At 36.2% G+C, this 20,887-nt stretch overlaps 2 protein-coding genes across 3 annotated transcripts; one reads left to right on the top strand and one right to left on the bottom strand.

The window, feature by feature from the left end:
- Window positions 1-773: 773 nt before the first annotated feature.
- Window positions 774-5,349, bottom strand: LOC122092037. 2 transcript variants are annotated; one of them, XM_042662329.1, is made up of 3 exons: window positions 5,213-5,349; window positions 4,567-4,699; window positions 774-1,150 (listed from the first exon to the last, which is right to left on the bottom strand). In XM_042662329.1, exons 2-3 carry the CDS (start codon window positions 4,693-4,695, stop codon window positions 1,049-1,051), a joined length of 231 nt encoding a protein of 76 aa, XP_042518263.1. In that variant the 5' UTR covers window positions 4,696-4,699; window positions 5,213-5,349; the 3' UTR covers window positions 774-1,048. The 2 variants fall into 2 exon arrangements, with proteins under 2 accessions (XP_042518263.1, XP_042518264.1); XM_042662330.1 differs by lacking the exon at window positions 5,213-5,349 and adding an exon at window positions 4,966-5,158.
- Window positions 5,350-14,570: 9,221 nt separating this feature from the next.
- On the top strand, window positions 14,571-16,754 carry LOC122092033 (CBL-interacting serine/threonine-protein kinase 4-like). Its single transcript, XM_042662324.1, has one exon. The coding sequence runs from the start codon at window positions 14,764-14,766 to the stop codon at window positions 16,075-16,077; it is 1,314 nt and encodes a 437-aa protein (XP_042518258.1). The 5' UTR covers window positions 14,571-14,763; the 3' UTR covers window positions 16,078-16,754.
- Window positions 16,755-20,887: the final 4,133 nt, after the last annotated feature.

Here is a 20,887-nt window from a genome sequence, read left to right as displayed (position 1 = left end):
AAACCATTTCCTAGACATCTACCAGATGGGTTTGCCAGATAACTCTTTCAACAAACAAAATAGCAGGGAGATGTTGGAACATAACTGGGAGGGTAGAGTTGGATAGCGATCTAAAGTCTTAACTCTACCTGGGTAAAGAGGTAAGAGTAAACTGCTCCGTAAAGGAAGAGAGGATCCTGATGTGACCCAGCTGATGCCCGTTCACCATGATCTCAGAGAAACCTCATCCTGCTTTATGCGTAACATTTTAACGCTACTTATCCAAAACACAACCAGAAATAACCAAATACACATTTAAACCCATCAATTTCCACACAGAAAAAAAAAAAAAAAAAAAAAAAAAAAAAAAAAAAAATATTTCCTCCCTCCCGAATGTTGGAAATCCGATCCTCTACATGATATTCGACTCAATGCTTATTAGTGAATTCGTCTAGATTCCCAGGATATGTCACGCAATGAAATGGAGATTTGACTTGTCAACCTGAAAACAATGTAGCATTACAACAGATACAAGTTTCACCATCAAACATGATATAGATTTTGGGCTAATGCTCACTTGCTTAGCTCGAGTTTAATTTAATTTTAAATCTGGTCTCTCATCCAGTGTGAAGCTCAGATCTGTACTGCAACAATAACCAAATGGCATGCAAAATAATCTCTATTTCATCACTTGTGATTGACCAAACAGTTTTTTTTTTTTTTTGGTAAGGGATTGACCAAACAGTTACTCAAATGGTTTTGTAGGATTGTAATTCTCTCTTAAAAGTAGATGATTTGGAATAACTACTCTTAACATCAATTAACAAAGAAACTTGGATCAAGAGGTCCTTCTTCATCCACATTTAAAATTAAATAACTAACCTCTTGGTGCATTTAACTGGAATATCACAGCCCAGCCTGGCAGGCCTTTCTGGGATCGCGTTTAATTTCTTGTGTAACCTTTGAACTAAAAAAAGAAAAAAATTATTTCATCTACATATGTTTTGGTTGCAAGGGTAAGTTACAGAGAAGAGAAGTGGATAGTTCTTGATTACATCATAGAAGCCCATTAGCGTATGTTGTTCTTGCGAGCTATCTCTCGAGCCATTTCCCGGAGTTCTTCTGGCGATGGAGGTCGAGGAGCTTCAGGGGGATACACCACATAAGAGCGCTGTTAACAAAAACACAAGATAGCATGGTTTAGATTATGAATATCAGTAATAATAAACATGATCTGCAAAGCTAATAAGTTGTGTATGTAAGGTCAAGTTGTGGCAACAACAGTAGGGCCATGTGTAGCAATAGCAACGTGGACGGGCTAGATCCTGGGTTTTTAACAGAGAAAAAAAAAGATCCAGAAAAGGAGGAAGTGAAGCTCCTCTTTACCGCAATCTCCTCTTTTTTTATTTTTTGAGGACCTGAAGTCCCTCTTTACCACAAATTTTTTTGTTTGAAGGGGCCGAAGATTCTCAAAATAGAAGAGGAAAAATAGACATTTCATCACCTAGTACAGCCAAGCAACAAGAAAACTGCCAACATCTAAGAAAGGCTATCTGGCCGTCTGAACTAGAGGAAACATCAATTACAACTTGATACCAATCTAACGAATCCCCTCCTCCCAACCAAAGAAAGAAATGATATCCAATCAAAATAACTGTGATAGGAAAGTGAACTCAGTTTAAAGATTTAAGAGAGAATGTCCTGGTTCAAACAAGAAAAAGGAAGACAGAATATACATTGCAGTAAAGTTGGTCAACTCTGCTACAAGGGAGTGGGATGTCACATAAGTCTCCCCGAATCTGTTTTAGGTGATGAGAACCCATTTCATTTCAAAAGAGATACCAATACAAAGGAGCTAACAAAATACAACTCATTTGAAAGTATTGTTTATAAATAGCTATCTTTTCAGAATAAAGCCATTATTAAAGCATGAACATGTGAACTACCCAGAACATGATTCAAATGTCTGGTTTTCCATAATGGTTTCTGCATTTTAAGAAGCAGGCTGGTTAACTAACTTTGGTAAAAAAGAATCTTCATTTATTAATTAATCAATTTTTCTTGTCAGTCCTTAGAAGAGAGAAATGAGAGATCCATGATCCATCCTCGGTCCCGACAACAGAAGAATACCATAGCAGGTATCTTCTTGATAAAGGGAAGACTAGCCAGGGAAGACGTTATTTTAGAAGCTAGAGAACGACTCTTTCAATGTCAGGGATATTTGAAATATAAAATATCACAAGATTCCGATCAACTTGCCCTGAAACCTACAACTCAAATGAACTATACGCCATAAGCCAGTTTGTACATGAAATGCGCATGTGATGGAGCAACCCTTCTTTCTTTGAGCTAACATACATAATGGTCCTCTGAACTCAAAAAGGAAATATCTTACATCATCATCTGATAAAAGAGGTAATAGGGTAATGATACACAAAAAGAATACAAAAGTTCATTATGATTCTCTCGTCAGGTACCCAGAACGCTTTCTACAACAAGAAATTACCCCAAGGAACAGGCTTATTGTTGTCTCCTGGGGTCTTCCTATATGCATTATTCTCCCCCCGAACCCCCCCCCCCGGTTTGAGGGACGGGTAGTTCTGTTCGCTCCCCTTCCTCTTGTTGCTGTTGTAAGCTGTTCTTTTTTCTTCTTTCCCCTCGGGGCTTTATATTCCCTTCCCCCCTTCTTTTAATGCAATTCTTATTCACCCAGAAAAAAAACTTGTGACTGAGAATAAGTAACAGCCCATTGCACTCTTGCCATAACACTGGACCTCAATTGGAATAAATCTACCAAAACGAGAGCTCTAATGGCAAAGAATATCATGATATGATCTCTCAAATATAACATTGTGAGGCTCATTGCCCAAGTGCTACAGCCAACTGTTGCTTCTAATTGATATACATAAGCTAAGTTCATTATACAACAGCCACTAATTGATTATATAACTGGCTGCATGTTGTAATCCTCTCTAAGTTAACTAGGTTTCAGGGCAAAGAATAGATAAATAATTTGTGTTTACAATGAACAGGATTTTGTACGTAAAAGTGAAGTAACAAACAATGATACATCTTCCATTTTTAAGTGTCTAGATAACAAAGGATGGACTGAGTGCTGGCCAACAAGAAAGCAGCTGATTTTTTGAACATGACAATATTTAAATAATGATACTACCACAATTTTTAATTTTTAATTATTTATTTATTTATTTATTTATTTTTTTTTTTTTGGTGCTAGATACTATTGCACCCTTATAGAAGACAAAGTCAAGGAAGATGCAAGGAAGAAAATAAACTGAACCACACTGTGCCACCGTGGTTTCAACAGAGGCCACCTCCTTATTTATTTTTGTTTGGGGCCATTTTATAGGTTAGTATGTAAAGTGGGTTCCCTAATGAACAATAGTATTTTATGACTATTTGTACTCCTGTAAGTATTGATAACAACTAAGATGCATCCTTGGACATCTTTCACATTCTCAGGTTGAAGATCAGCTGAGAATCTGTATATCCTCTTCAGAATTGAAGCTCTAAGGGAGGAAGAATGGAAAGTGATTAAGAAAACTGAAATATGATAAAATATTAGTCAAGGATCAAACCTTCAGAAAGGGGGTAAATGCAGGCTAGAACAAACTCAATCTATAAATCCTATCTACAGTCTCAATGGTACAACCAAATCACCTATTTCTATGTAACAACAAACAATATGTTGTCAGAAATTCAACAGCCCCAACCATATTATTTAATCACATTGTACATAGATGGTGAAACATCTGCTCAAAACAACCTAAGTCATCATCAACTCTAGTTTTGAACATAGCAACAATTGGTTAGCAGAAATTGTCCAACACTCTTCATGCTAACTACAAGCATATATATTATATTATATATATATATATATATATATATAAGTAAAAAACACACATGAACATAACCAGTTGCTGGATTTTCTGGATTAGACTGCACAGAGGTGTCTGGTTTTCCAGGATTTCTGAAGTTGTTACATTGGATGTCTTGTATCAGTGTTTCAAAAATGTGTCAGGGAACTTCTTATATAGCCACAATTTAATGCAAGAGTAACTAATGAGGTTATTAAGTTTGCTCCCTTTGGTGTTAAGAAGTTTGAACCAAAAAAAAATCAACACACAAAACCTGAACTGGAAAGAACAGAAAAAAGTTGAAAATATCTCCTACATAATACAAATTGGAAAGTACACATTCATAAAAAATATTTCTGTCACATAAAAATCACATTTAACATTTGACAAGTTCGCACCATTGCAGCATACCCAACAGGACCTAAAACAACAGAAATATCAGTCCTATACAATTATGCAAAAAATTGAAACAGGTATCCGTCTGAGGAATTTAGTCCCAACATACTTGTAAATATAAGTTTACTAATGCATAATGATAGTAAACCAAGCTCTATTTAAGGTATATAACATGTAAAAATCCGCAATCTCTGAGTCAGTCTCCAGCTAAGCAGTCTTTGGTATCACCCAAGGATGAATAGGAAAAAAAAAAACTCCAGATTATCAATAAATTAAAATGCATTAATGAATGAGAGAGAGACAGAGATCTTACATTTCCCATTATTTTCTTGAGATTCTCAGTGTTGTTGGCAAATGTGAACATAAGACCAATAGGAACTGACACATAGATAGCAAATTTTGCGATCTCGAGAACCCCTTTCGAAGTGCCAAGAGACGACATTTTACTGAGAAAGAAAACTGAAATAAATCAATTCCAGAAATGGAAAGCATAAACCACTTTGAAGACGACAGAAAACCTATAAAAAAAATTAAAAAAAATTAAAAAAAAAAGCTAAGAAAGTAAACAAAGAAGAAATTGTAGAAAAACTCATCGAAAACTCAAAAATCCACGACGAAAAACATTTCTCCCAGGATTATAAGTTTCCAGATGCAAATGAAGTGATAATTTCATAGTCAAAAGGAAAAGAAAAAACAAAATTTAGATTTCTACATGTCAAATTCAGATTGCGACTATACAGAATACAGAATCTTAAGCTCGGCTATGTTAAGCGATGATCAGAAACAATTCGAGAGAATAGTTTGTTGTAATGCTTGCAAGAATAAATCAGATCCTAGGATCAATCTAAGCAGCTTCTAAAGGAGTTCTTTCCATTTCGAGAACAGATGCCAAAGGAATTTAGAAGCTTTGCCGTGAGAATGACAGAAAATTTGCAAAGAAAGAGAAGGAGAATACTCACGGATGTGGACAATATATTAAGCAGAGAAATTTGTCGTCGTACGATCGTCTTCCCAGCGAAAATTGCCACAGGGTTTCGGTGCCAAAGAAGCAGAAGAGAGGGTTGTGGATCAGGAAAGGTTATATATAAGAGATGTCTAGTCGGCTGAGCTGAAATCCTTATAGAACCGGGACAATCACTTTGATCGGAACGGTTTTTCACGGTTTATCCAGAACCAGATATGAGACCGGACGTTCCAATCTGACCCAGATTTGACCATAGCCTTAAAAACTAACCGGACCAATACCTATCAGTCGAAAGAGGGGGAGAAAAAACCATTGAGGAACTGGAATCGGCCGTTTCGTACTTGATTCCTTTTTAGGGTTCAGGTTTATTCTGGAATTGAAATCCATAGAGGCCAATTCCATTGCTGATTCCGCTTACTTGAACCATGGACCCGACCATTTGACAACCCTTGGTCCAAATTCATAGTCTTCAAAATGGTCAAACTAAGTTTTAATAAATCAAAATTAGAAGTTGGAACCCTCTTGATTTTGTGTTGCCTGCGCCCAAACACAAGAAAACGAAAAAAAAACTACACTATCCCAACCTCGACACTTAAAGATGCTCTTGTTAAGGGTGTCAATCGCCTTGATTCCGGCTATTTGGTTTGGTTCCTAGTGATGATAAGGTAGACGAAAACCAAATCAAGAATCGACTCAGTTCCATATTTAGATACTTAAGCCGATTCAATTCAGCTCGGTTCGATTTCAGTTCCAATTTGGTTCTGATATACAGTTTTAATTCGATTTTAATTCAATTATGAAAATGGTTCGACTTTTGGACCATGACTGAGATTGACCAAAGGCCATAAGGGGCTCAAAATTATGGGCCTCATGGTCATTGCTAATTCCAAAATTATCTGAGCATGTAAATTATGTGATGATAAATTGCAAAAAACACTTATCAACTACAAAATCTCTCTTAATAATACTAGGGTTTTTTCATTTTTTTGGTTTAGCAATTCGGTTTGGTTTCAGTTCGAACTGATGGTTCGTACACCCTAAACCGAAACCAAGCTGAACTGAGGTGCATACTCACATACTCAAACTGAATTTGAACCGAATAAATTTGGTTCATTTCGATCCAGTTAATTCGGCTCGATTTTGAATCAGTATTTAGTTTTGGTTTGAAATTGACACCCTTAGCTCTTGTATGTCCTCTCATTGACCCCGTGCATTGGTGTCGCCTATCCTTAATCACCAAGAAAAAAATCTTAGGTTGTTCCTACTACCCCATCTTTTCAATCAAGAAAATAGAATAATTCACTTTTCTTTTTAATTTACAAAAACTTTCCTAAGTTTTCGTATTTCTAAATTACACTTAGACTCCATATCTTTGATTGCAAGCCCGTGTAACAGGGACTTGGCCTCAAAATTTCGTCCATTTTTACCGGAAGAGCGGTATCCAAATGTAGAAATACTGCATATTCAGTTTGCCCCAAAACACAGGTGGCTTGATTCACTTTTTTAGGTGATGCCTGCACCATCTAAAAGGACTTCGATTGTTGTGGCCAGGTCTTAGGATCAAATCTCGCCTTTACCCTTCTTCTAATCCTCTAATCCATTACTCATCCTTGAAAAAGAGAGTTTGAGAAAAAGAAAAAAAAACTGTCCCAGACAAATTGTAGCCGATTTCAGGGTGAACAGCCCATTATTGATGCGGCCCAAACAACCCAATCCTGATGTTGGCCTGAGAAATCATGGTGCTCTCAAATAGCAAGGTCACAAGGAAGGGCCCAAACACAATCAGAGAGCTTATAGTGGCCTTTCCTGATCTTCCAAGGGATGGGGAGACCAGCCCACCCAAGGCCCAAATTAGAAGGAAAAGGTATCCGGCCCAATGGGATGTTATAGACTGGGCCAGTCCGCTATAACTATGGCCCAAACGGGAAAAACTTTGATTGGACTGAATTGGCTTCTAGCTTGCCAGCCTAGTGTGCAGAGCAACAATTTTTTTTTTTTTTCTTCTTCTGGATAAGTAGAGAGGGGAAGTAGATAACAGACGGCTCACCAATTATACTTGGCAGTTGTTGCTCTTGGGAAGTACATCAGCAGTTCCCCATCTTTGCTCGGCTTCTGTATGCAATACATTGCTTGAACATTTTTTTTGTAAAGTTGCTTGAACATGGGGAAGTTTTCCACTCACAAATGGCCATCATTATTCTTAGATGAGTGTCATGGAATAGAGAAGGGCATTTCAGATCTTCAACATGTAGACAAAGTAATAATGACTTTAGATTTGTGGGTGAATATCCTTCACCTCGTGTGATGGAAAGCTTTCCCCTGAATATAGTATTAGAAGCATTATTTTTAGGGTAATTTACAACGCCACCCCCTGGAGAATTCCAATATTAGAGGGACACCCCCTCTCTTTCACCAAATTAGCCTCGGACCCCCTACCGTCAGTCACGGTTAAAGAATATACCTTTTATGCTGATGTCAGCAATAATATTTTATTTAAAATACCAAAATACCCTTGCTCTAAGTATCTCTCTCTCTCTTCTCTTTCGTTTTTGGCCTTTTTTCTGAATTTCCCCAAACTCACCGAACCACTCCTCCTCCCCCACCGGAGATCTCACTTTCCACCTCCGTGACCCTCCAAGTGCTCCCACCATCGTCGCCTCTGACCAAATCATCTATTTTTCGATTCTTCTGCACTTCGTTTCTTGTATTGAAATCCTGATTTTGAACCCTCGGTGGGGGGTTTCAATTCTCCTTCCAAATACTCTGTTCGGTTTCAAAGCTCGATCCGATACCATGGCCGCTGCAAGTGCTCTAATCACCATGAAAGAGGTTTTAACTCTCTCTCTCTCTTTCCATTTGTTAAAAAACATCTCTACTTTCAGCCGAACAAGGTGGAAGAACAGAGAAAAACCAGAAAATCATATAATGGAGACGGATCAGAAAGAAAAAGAAAGAAAAAAAAAAAGATCGAAGAACAGAAAAAAATACTCAGCTTTACTTTCATTCGAACCAAGCTTTACTCTGGATTATCTATTCTGCAGGCAAGATCAATATGAAAATCTGCAACTTTTCTCCTTTGATCAATCCCCTTAAGAGAGTTATCTGTGGTAGGTCTAAGATCATCATTTCCCTCTTTAGTACCTTGTGAGGTTCCTGGAGTTCTTGAAAGAAATGAAGTAAAATCATCACGTTCTTCTTCATCCAAGTTTACCCATCGCAGGGGTTGCTTCCCTTCCTCTTCCAGGGACTCTATTAATGCCTTTTCTACATGACATATCTGTTATTCTATGGCTGCAATGAATTGATTATGCCTAGCTGTTGTATTACCCTTAGAACGATTTCTATAGCTCAATCTGATTGCCCTCTCAAACTCTTCCAACTGATTCAGCCGAACCAAAAGGAAGAATAGAGAAATCAGTTGAAGAAAAGATCACATCCCGCTTTTCCCATTTTTGCTTCGTTTCTCACCCCCGAAGAACCCTAATCGGCGCCAACCACACCTCTGTTTCTGCTCTCTCTAGGGTTTTTTTTTTCTTCTCTCGTTAGGTTTTTGGTGTTTCCAGATTTTTTTTTCCCGTTCTGAAGAGAAACCAGGGGGAATGATGTTCACATTCATTGGAATATTTCCATTCTTATTTTGGTTTTCTGAAGAGAAACTGGGAGGAATGATGTTTGCATTCATTGGGTTAATAATCCAATTCCACTTGAGCATCTTTCATATTTTCTGGAAAAGAATATGCCTAAGGATTTGAGTCATAAAGAGATGTTAAAACCGTGAGGAAGAAGACGAAGATGAGCTTCGTCGTTCGTCGCTGATGCTGATGCTGCCGCTGCCATGATCTTCGGTGCTCTGAACAATCACCTCTGCCTGATGTCTCGGTGAAGGTGAGTATAGGTAGGGGGAAGAGGAATTGGGTTAAAAATATCTTTTGATGATAAGGGTATAATGGTACTTTTAATTTTTCACTTGACAGTGACTGACGGTAGGGGGTCCGAGTCTAATTTGGTGAAAGAGAGGGGGTGTCCCTCTAATATTGGAATTCTCCAGGGGGTGGCGTTGTAAATTACCCTTATTTTTAAGGCTATTTTGGGCCTAGGATCATGTATATCATAACCCATGCTAAAGAGAGAATCTCTTCATCCATATGATCCGACTCTCTCATTGAACTGGATAAAGGTATTTCGGACCTTCAACAATATGGGTGGGAGTTAAAGATGATATTCATCATTTTTAGAGTATAATCATAGTGTTAATTAATTTTAGGGAAGGTAAATACTTGAAGCCTTACAATCCTTAAACTAAGACACCTAAGGTAATGTGGTTTAAATCAATATAAGGCCATTTAATCAGTCAATAGTTTGCTAATGTTTATTAATCTTATAAAAAAAAAAAAGTTTAATCAATAATCTTTGCTCAAACAACTTACATGATCCTAATCTTGTCTTGCTGTTGGGGCTGCACCTTTATTTCTACCACAAAAGGAGTTGTTAACATGTCTTAAATTTTATAATGAACAACCTTGATCCCTATAAAGGATACATAAATCTGATATTCTCTTAGTAATGGATGGATTATCTTTGACATCTAATGATGCCATTGCAAGTGAACAAAAATGATTGACACCATTAAATATCATTAACTAATGATAGATGCCAAGATTAATGGTCTATTAAATTACAATCAAGTATATAAGGATTATGTTTAAGATATAATTACTAGTCATATTATGATTGTATTTAACATATTTAAAGTATGGAACCAGCATTTCCAGTCATAACATAAGATTAAAATAGCTTTCCTCTCTTTTATGGTTTTCTTTTTTAAATTATGGATCATAATCTAGTTAGATGATGAATTTTTTTTTTTTTTTTTTTGAAAAATTAGCTCTGGTTCCAAAATCAAAAGAAAAAGAAGGCTATAATTTAAGGGCATTAACCCCCCCCCCTTTCCAAAAAAATAAAAAGGTTGATTGAACAATACCTGAGTGTGTCCCAAAATAGCCAATAAGTGAATTCAATAATTATTTAAAGACCTAAATGGATGTTTCATCTTGAAGGTTAATTTGCTAGAAACTGAATTGCACCATAGGGACGATTACAATCTTAAAGAGAATGATTGATACTCAGCCCCATCAAGTATTCATATATCAAGCTCTCTTGCTTTGTGTGATTTCTTCAATCAAGAGTTAAGAAATTTAAATAAATTCTATGTTCCCAATTTATTTTCATCAATTTTAAATTTTGACCCAAGCATAGAACATGTTAGGTAATTATAAAACATACATCAGACTTTAATAACACCAATAGCACACTAGAGATACATCTACAAGGATAGCCTAATTATGGAAAATTCTTCAAGACTTTATAGGCAAAGTTTTCAAGATTTCCTTTGAAAGTATTGACATACTTGAAATATGCTTTTTATCATCCATTTGGTGATAAGTCAAATCTGCATCTCTATATATAAATAATTCATTAAAATTTGGTTAGATCCTAATTATCTCTGATGGTTTTATTTAATATATATATATGGAGGAAGAATAAAATCAGAAAGAGACCTATTGTAAATTCTACATTAGAGCTGTGTTGGATCCTAGTCATATTTGAACCCTTCACACCCCTCTCAAAAAAAAAAAAAAATCAAATTAATATATATATATATATATATATACAGATTATGTTTCATTATATAAATTACTCCATTAGAGCCTCTGTGGATCTTAATCAGCAGCTCTGAATACTAGGGATGGGGGAGAAAAATCAAAACAGGATAGAGATGGAGAATGATGAGGTGGTATTAAACTATTAATTGCAAAAGTGGAGGGGAAAAAAATGAGACTACAGTGTTTTGAAAAATCTAATATAACAATATCCATATCTATTTTTATAATTTTTATATTATTTATTAACTATTATTTTGAAATTTGCATTTTTCATTATACACAAATCTCAACATGCATGTAGCTAACCCATCATTCATTACTTCTATATAACTATTAATTGGTTGTCCATTTTGCCTAAATTGGTATAATGGGCACGTTATGCAACCTCCCCAAGCACCCCCCCTTCTTAATATTCTTATCTATCCCATTGGTCTCGTGCTGGTCCATAAAACATTTTAGTCAAAAAATTAACTAAGAAAAAATATATATATTTGCACTTCATCATGTGGCAAAGGATAAACCCTTCCCCCTTTTTCCTCTTTTGTCACTTTTTTTTTTTTTGGGTAAAATATTTTATCACTTTCTAGCCTTTAAAAATATTTTAAAATAAAATATTATCTTATTTTCTTACTCCTTTTATTTTAAAAAATATTTAATATAGGGATAAAATTTTTTTTTTTCAAAAAGTTGAATGTCATTTAATATAGTTATTATGTGAAATGGTTAATTTACCTTTATTAAAAAAAAAAACTACATTAAATACTTTTGGGAATAGAAGAAGACAATCAAATGAAAACACCAAGCTTTAAATATACCAATAGAGGTGTCATATAGACACTATTATAATTAAATATATGGTGTGTTATATAATTTGTAGTAGTTTTTAAACATTTGTTTTATTTAAAAGGATGTGCAATGAAAATGGTTGTATGATGGATTTTGACGTGGCTCGTCATTGCTTCGCATGCTCACTGATTCAATTAAACTATTCATTTTATTAACCTAAACATATCATGGATTCAAGATAGCCCAACCTGGCAAACTTGGTAGACTTTCCATTCTCAAAATTTAATATATAATTAATTACTACATTATAAACTTAATTAAATTATTGTTTTTTATTTTACATATGTTATAAATATTATGAAGTGATTTATAAAAGATAAAAGAGGATAATAATTTTTTGGTAACGGATAACAGAGGATAATATAGGGGAAAGGGAAAAAAAAAATGAGAGAATTAGGATAAAATGTGTTAATAGCTTCTCATACATTTTTCCAGCGTAACAATATTATTACATCATTTTGCATTTTACACAAAGACGTTAAAAGAATGTGCAAAAGAAAGGTTGCTACCATAGACATATAAGAATATTTTGACACATTTTTATACTTACATTGTTACCTTGAGATGGAGAGGAGGGTGGGGGAGAGTGATTTGCCTTCTTATCTCAAATTTTCAATGTCAAAATGACAACATTGCATTGACAATTCAGAATGTCGATATCAGACTGACTGATTCATATCGGTATTGATTGTGAACAATACAGATATCATAGCATTGGTATTGATATAGGGGAGGGTAAAATGATTTTTTAAAACCGAAGTATCAGTATTTTGAGGGTTAAAATAGTCCAATTAATCTTAATACGATTGATTTAATATCGATATCAATACCTAACAGATCCCAATTCCCAACACACACACAAAAAAGGGGTAATAATAGAGATTGACAATCGATCAAAATCTATTATTTAGAATATTTCGTGAGGCTCTGACCCACAACAAGGTCCACAACCATGCGTGTGGATTGGAGCAGGCGTGGTACATGCGCAACCTCTGGTGGTTACTTTGACTTTTGTTAGTTCTACGCATCAAAGCCACCGCACCACCCACTAATTCCTTCCACACCCCAAAACAGGGGCCTCGTTGTAAATTCTCATTCCCTCACCCAAACACTGGGAAGCCCATCAGTGATCAGCCCATGGTTTAGTTGCCGATTTGTAATTTGGACACCGTTTGATAACGTCTAAAAATAGTAAAAACGATTTTTCAGGTTTTTAGAAATAAAAATGAATTTTATAGTGTTTGATAAACTTATTTCTCAAAACTTTTTTTACAAACATAATGTCACTAAAAAACCCAATAATATCATCAGATGCCCAAAAGGAAGAGAGGGTTCGGTTGCCTCTTTTTAGGTTTAAATAGTTGAGAGATTTTTCAGGCACAACAGCCTTATTTTCCTCTCAAATTCATTTCTAGAAACGACGAAACAGGTTCAACTTTTTTCGTTAAAGTCGTTTCTAGAATTATAAATATGCATAAATTTTGATTTATGTTTCTAGAAACGTGTGAAAATGAAACAACTTTATCAAACATGTTTTATGTTGTTTATTTGTTTCTGGGAACAAGAAAATGACAGAAAATGGAATATTATCAAACGGTGCCTTGTTGTCTGTTGAAAATTTTTAAATTTATAGAAAACTCCTTCATCTCAGCATAAATTAAAAAAAGACATCTACACTGATAGTCATGAATGAATACCCCCACCTACTATAGTCTAAATATGAATAACGAAATTTCAATCAGGCATTATTTGTTTCAATGTAAAATAAGGAAAGGAAAAATATTTTACTTTCTTTATTATATTTGCATTTTTCTACTTAAAAGAACTTAGTTATGAAATAAATTGTACAAGACTAACCAAATATGAATGAATCAAAATTAGACACCTTGAACCTAACCCAATCAGCAAATTTTACAATTATCACGAATCATAAAAATTTAAAAATAACTAATAAAATTGTTTATTGTTCAAGGAACTAAAATTATTTCAAAATTTGATGATCCATCCAATTTTCATAAAGTCAAAGACATCTATTTTCTCCATATACTTTGAGGCAAATTCTTCATTAACTTTAATTGAAGTATGATACATTAAAAAGTACTAAGAAAAGTTCCAAATGAAGGTGGTAAAAATAGATAAAAAAATAAAGGACAATGTTTTCTATTTGAGAGTGGCCTCTGTGTCTGATGTGAAATAACCGCTATGCCCTTTTTAGGGGTACATGTCCCTATGTCTGTATGCAGAAGTCACTCTTAGATAGGAGCACTTGTCCAGAAAAGAATATGGAAGAACACTTTTATTGAGAATGCAAAGACTGCATCAACGGGGGTAACAGGAATTCGCCTAAAAGTATCGACATAATAAACATTTCCACCCTTTTGTGAGGGGTGAGGCGGTCATTTATATCGTCTACCTCTTCGGGACAAAAGAAAAACTCTCCCAAAGAATATACTTTTTTTTTTGGTAGAACCAAAGAATATAGTACAAACACCACTAAATGCTTGTATAGAGAGAGAGAGAGAGAGAGAGAGAGAGAGAGAGAGAGTAGAATTATTTACTTACCAAGCCTTGAATTTTGTAATTTTCGTTTTATCATTACTTATTACTTTAACCGTTTTTCGCGTCTGTCGTTGGAGTAAGATTCTCTCTTACATCATTCATCGTTACTCCGCAGTCCGCACACACCCCCCACCGCCCCGGTTAATGGATCGAATGGAAAGAAAGTTGCATTTCGCCTTCACCATGATTTTCGTTTCTCAATTGAGTCTGACGTGGATGTTTGACCAAATTCTATAGATACGGAGTGGATCTCCACACCTAACTCTACCACCACCCAGTCATGGCTGATGGGTGATGGATGACTCACCTCTCACCTACAAAAAACTCTATAAAAACCCAATCAAGCGTTCAGGATTAACCTCCTTCGCAAAGCCACAGAAAAGCCCTCGTCAGAGAAAACTTGTTAGGGTGGTGGTCTCTTGGGTCGGCTGCTTCAGGCCGCTTCTGCGCCCCTTCTGCAACCGTATCACAAGTGCCAATGCATTCCCCGGCGGACCTAACCACCGCCATTGTCACCACCACCACCACCACAAACAGCAACTCCGATGTGTTGCTAGGTAAGTATCGCCTCGGCCGCCTACTTGGCCGGGGCAGCTTTGCAAAAGTCTATCATGCTCGTTCTCTTGTCGATGGTTCCGATTTAGCCGTTAAGGTAATGGACAAAACCAAAATCCTCAACACCGCCATGGAACCTCGCGTGATTAGTGAAATCTCTGTAATGCGTAGACTTCGACACCCGAACATAATCAGAATCCACGAAGTCATGGCTACGAAATCCAAAATCTACTTAGCCATGGAATACGCCAAAGGCGGTGAATTGCTCTCCAAGATTTCCCGGCGGAAACGCTTCACTGAACCTGTCGCCCGTTTCTACTTTCAACAATTAGTCTCAGCCCTTCACTTCTGTCACAGAAACGGCGTTGCCCACAGAGACCTAAAGCCCCAAAACCTCCTCCTCGACGAACAGGGGAACCTCAAGATCTCCGATTTCGGCCTCTCTGCTCTACCGGAGCAATTGAAAGATGGGCTTCTCTACACGGCCTGCGGAACGCCGGCATATACAGCCCCTGAGGTCGCCTGTCAGAAAGGCTACGACGGTACCAAAGCCGACGCTTGGTCATGTGGCGTCATCCTCTTCGCCTGCCTTGCCGGATTCCTTCCTTTCGACGATTCCAATATTGCCGTTATGTACCGGAAGATTCGCCGCCGGGAGTTTCAGTTCCCGGCGTGGTTCTCGAAGCCCACAAAATGGATAATCTCTCGGCTATTGGACCCTAATCCAGAAACCCGGATCAGCATCGAAGCTTTAATGGAGGTAGCTTGGTTCAAGAAATCGTTGCAGGTTCAGGATCAGGATCAGAATCAACAACAGATGCAAACTCTTTTCAATTTGCAGCTAACAATGTCGCCGGATAAGGGGGCAATGAATGCTTTCGACATTATATCCTTATCATCGGGATTGGATTTATCGGGGTTGTTCGAAGGGAAGAGGAAATGGGCAAAGAGATTTACGTCAATGATAGCATCCCAAGAGACGATTGTGGACAGAGTGACTGAGGTTGGGAAGAAATTAGGATTCACAGTAGAGAGAAGGAAGAAAAGTGTGATTGGGTTGGGGAAGGAGAGAATGGGATTGTTGATAGAGATTTTAGAGGTGGCACCTTCGGTGTTTATGGTACAAGTGAGAGTGGGGAATGGGGAAGGAGGGATGGAATTGGTGGAGTTGCAGTGGGGAGAGTTGAAAGTGGAGCTTGAAGACATGGTTCTTGCTTGGCACAACGAAGGTCTCTGAGAGCTCTCACTGTTCCATCCGTCTTTGGACGGTTTTTGCTCGAACCACCGCGCAAATCTATTACTACACAGCTATCAGCTATGTGTTCTGTTCGTTCCCTATTAAGTGGGTGTTTGGTGGCTAAGGTGGTACTGGCCTGGGTAGGTCTGTGCCTTTACATCTTTAAGTGTTCAGATATTACAATTACCAAACAATCACCATGGGATGCATTGTATACCCAAATCTGTACAAAACCTGCTATTTTCTTTGTAGTGGGATTTTTGAATAGGTTCCCAAAGAACCCTAGTTTACCACATTGGATAATGGTGAAAAAATTGTTGCGATACTTAAAGACTGCTCCTTCGAGTATGGAAGCAAAAGTAATGGCGTGCTATGAAGTAGTATCTTAGGCATAATAGTTGAGAAAGTCTATTCGAGCTAACACCATGGGCATAGATGTATCATTGTATACATATTGAGATAAAGTACTTTGTTGCTAAGGAAGATGTTTGAGATTATCGAGTGGTCATAAATGTTGGCACTAATGTCCTTTCATCAAAGAACTTTCACCTAAGGTATTTGTAGATCACATATTCACATGGGTAAAATGGGTTTATGAGATACACTATTTGCTTAATGTTTAATTAAAGATATTGTAATGTACGATTGATGATTCAAAAATAAAGATTTTATCATTCTTTTGTTGGGCATATATAAAGTTTGTAATAGTAATGACAAATGCCTATAAATTCAAAAGGCAATAAAGTTGTTTCTATAATTGACTTTGGAGTTGATTCTATAAGTTGAAACTTATCACTAAAGGTTTCATTTGATTTGAGTAATTTATTCTAATACATCGAATGAAATGTCCATACTTGTAAATCTGTACTACCATGATTCATGAGTTATAATTTTCATATTAAAAATAAAACAACCAATAAGAAATGAACCTTGATGTTTAATATGATCTATACATTAAATTTTACATCATGATTGCAACTCAATAGATTTTCTTACATCATGGTCGCAATTCAATAGATTTTCTTAATATGTGATGATATGGACCAAGTGAGAGGATATAAGTTGATATGCCTCATTTGCCACATCGACATTCAAACGTTAAGGATGCAACACTCCTTATAACTTTTTTTTTTTTAGGTAATGAAAAAGAGTATTCCATGGTAGTGATCACAGCCCCCGGGACAAGCCTTCGTATGGCAAGCGGTGCTTCCGCAGGACCAATGGAGTTGGTAGCCTAATGATAAAAATGCCCTCAACCCATCACCGCTGGACTCGGCTGGTTCTGGGTTCGAATCTTGCCATGCCCCACTATCGTCCTTATAAGAGTTGGATTGTAATTGTAGGTGTGAGAGGAGATCCAAATAACCATCCCCAATATTCTTCAATGAGAAAATGGAGGAAATGGAGGTCGATAAATAAGGTAATCATACTCCCAACAAACGATATGACATGTATGAATGCTCATATGCTACGTTTCTATTGCAATAGAGGAAATGGAGGTGGATAAATAAGGCTATGGGTCACCCTACAGTCCTTCCAGCCGTGGGATCACTCTATGATCCATGGGCTCTATGGAGAGGATCCAGATCCTCCTGAACTTTATATCAATTTGCCCACATCTTGTCTTTGTTGAGTGATATACTAGAGATCAAAACCTTCACACACTTCAAGAGGTGAAAATTTGCTCCTTTTTTTTATTTCAATTTTATGGTCTTTGATGCTTTAGAGTTTAGAGTGACCTTGGTAACAGTGGCACTAATTTAATCTTGCTGTTGGGGTTGCACCTTGTTTCTATCACAAAAAAGAATTGTCACCACGTCTTAAATTTTATAATGAGGTGACATCTTGATCCTTATAAAGGATACAGAAATCTAATATTCTCTTAATAATCTATTTTATGGGTTTCCTTTTTTTAATTGTTGATCATAATCTAAGTTATATGATGAAGATTTGTTTTGAATAATGTCTCCGTTTTCCAAAACCAAAAGTTTAAGAAGGCTAAGGGCATTAATTTAGTTGATCCATATGAGTTTTATAATTGGCAATTGTGTTGATGATATAACTTGGTTAATCAAAAGAAGTTTGACTTTTCTACCTCCCAAAGTTACTAGAGAATCGAAGGAAAAAAAAAAAGGTGGTTCAGACTCTAGTACATGCAAGGACCGGTTTGAACATTTTGGACTATCTGGTTCAACCACATATTCATTCCATGAACAACCAGATTTTTCTCCAACTTGATGTTTGTCCCCTTTGGTGGAAGAAGTGTGAAACAAATGTTCAAGCTTTCGAACCTGGGGGGAAAATATATATATATTTTTTGTCTTTGATAATAACCTAGATATTAAACGGGACTGTTCTGGATAATCGGAATGGTTTCTTAGGCTCCGTTTGCTATGGTTCTAAAAAACGTTTTTGGAGTTTTTTCGTTCTATTGGAATGAAAAAACAGAATAAAGTGTTTGATGCATTTATGGTCTGTTTCTGTTTTTTTTGAATAAAAAACGAAAAAAAAAAAAAAAAGACTTCCTAGTTTCCTTCCATTTTACAAAAAAAAAGAACTATCATTCCCGATAAAAATCTAAAATTTTGAAACATCATTTTTTCATTTAAAAACAGCATTTTGACACAGAAAATAAAATTTTCGTTTTTGACACGAAACGTAGTTTCTGGAACAGAAATGATACCAAATGGAGCCTTACTAGTTTTGATCCCAATAGGACCAATTCCGTGTAGAAAATAAAATATAAAATGATGCAGAAAATGAATAGAAATTATAAAAAACAATCACATAATGAATATAAAGATTTACAAGGATCGACAAGATTACCTACATTCATAATGAAATGAGATCATGCTTCACTATTAATAGAAAATAGAATTACAATTGCTTATCCTCACACCTCTCTTAGATTGCTTATCGAAATTGGCCCATCAGAATCAACCCACTATTACAAGCATCGAAATATAAGACATCGTACCCCTAACATTCCAGAACCATCTCATATACCAAATGGTCCCAAAAATAGGATTTAATCCAATGAGAAAGTGATTTTGGGAACTCAAAGTCTCAAGCACTAAAATATAAGTACATCTTTATTATTACATAACTTGTTTTCAGTTCCTCATCTAGACCCCTTGAAATCTCAAATACTAAAATATAAGTGTTTTTTTGTCACATAAGACATAACCCTTAATTTTTTTTTTTTTTCAAACATTAAAATACAAGTATTTCTTAGATGATCATCTTGCTCCTTCAATCATATCAAATCCATAAAAATATCCTCTTCAGTTAAGGAGAATGAAAAATATTTCCACTTATGATGTGTTCCCATGTTGGAGTCTTGTTTCATCATTACATTTATCCCTATTTATAAAGTTGAAATTATCCTTTCTTAATACAATCCAATGGTATCGATGATCATGGTGAAGGAATCAGTGAAGGGAACTCAGTCCTTTCAACGTCTATACCAAAGCTAGCTCAGCCCAAATGATCAAGCTGGTCGGACCATCAATGGTCATGATTAAGTTTGGTCCTCTTTTTGAACCCTAGAGACTTGTGGAGGGAACCACGTGAATGGGGTGGACTCGATTTGGGTTAAACCATGATGCACGATATGGTTGAATTTGTTTCATTGATTGTGTTATTAAAAGGATAGTAAGATTACAAATTAGCTGGAAAAACTTTTTTCTTTTCATGGAAAAGAAAAATATTTCATTGAAAGGAGATAGAGTTATTTACATCAAAAGTTAGGAAATAGTAGGTTAGGAAAACCTCTTCACGTCCTTAGGGCATAAGTTTCTTGACTATTACTATTTCGGGAAGGGTTCTCAACAATGCCATTGTGGGGAGAATCTTCTATACTACACCAATGGCAACATAAAGAATTGTTATACTCCACGTGGTCAAGATATAAGAGAGAACATAACAAATAAATAAAACATGCTAGAGAATTATAATACAATAGCATTGTGGAAAAATATCCCCTTATTACCATTGGTATATGATTTAACACTTGTACCTAATGTTTTAAACTTGACCCGAACATAAAATAAGTTGGCCAACCTAGTCGGGTCCTAATCCTCTCCAGGGAATAGAGAGCTCAAGCAATCCTTCCATGCCTGGAGGACTTGGACACACACCCCAACACAAGGATGACTCTTTGGGCTGCCTAGTCCCTAGAGAGGATCTTTTTCAAACCCAATCTTAGTCTCAGTCCCAATCCGATTATGAAACATCTCTGTCAACTTTGATGATACCAATGGCATAGGCTGCCAACTTTGATAATACCAATGGCACACCTATATGTATGCATGCCTCATATTATAAGGAGAACTAATTAAGAAAATGAAGAGGATTCTCGGAGCAAATGGCATAGTAAAATTTACTATTGAGGACCCATCCGTGGGTTGTCCAGATGATTAGGACGAATTGAAAATTGTGTGGATAGATGCATGGTCTCAGATTCGATTCTCCACCTATACTTCCGAGAATTAATTAAGGTGCCCATAAGCTCATGAGATCATTTTATGTGAAAGAAAAAGAAATAACATAGAGATACTTGAGTTCTTAACTCAATGGTTTGTAGAACTTTTTCAAGATTTCCTTTAGAAGTGTCGACGTAGTTTGAAAAATGTCTTTTAACTTCCATACGGTGATTAGTCAACTCTGCGTTTCTTCACATAAATAATTCATTTAAACTTGGCTGGATCCTGATTAGATAGAGACAGAGTCAATTAGTGTCTCCTCCTGTAAATTCTTCATTAGAGCTGTGATGGATCCTAATCAGAGTTGAAGCCTTCAACAAAAAATA

This window comes from Macadamia integrifolia, chromosome 10 (genome assembly GCF_013358625.1).
Source record: "Macadamia integrifolia cultivar HAES 741 chromosome 10, SCU_Mint_v3, whole genome shotgun sequence".
In the NCBI taxonomy this organism is placed as follows: Eukaryota; Viridiplantae; Streptophyta; class Magnoliopsida; order Proteales; family Proteaceae; genus Macadamia; species Macadamia integrifolia.
This window is presented reverse-complemented; position numbering and strand designations above follow the sequence as displayed.

Coding starts and splice junctions, on each gene's coding strand:
- LOC122092037 (XM_042662329.1), bottom strand. CDS start 4,695: ATGTCGTCTCTTGGCACTTCGAAAGGGGTTCTCGAGATCGCAAAATTT. Junction 1,151..4,566: donor TCAAGAAAATAATGGGAAAT/GTAAGATCTCTG, acceptor TTTTGTTAACAG/CGCTCTTATGTGGTGTATCC.
- LOC122092033 (XM_042662324.1), top strand. CDS start 14,764: ATGCATTCCCCGGCGGACCTAACCACCGCCATTGTCACCACCACCACC.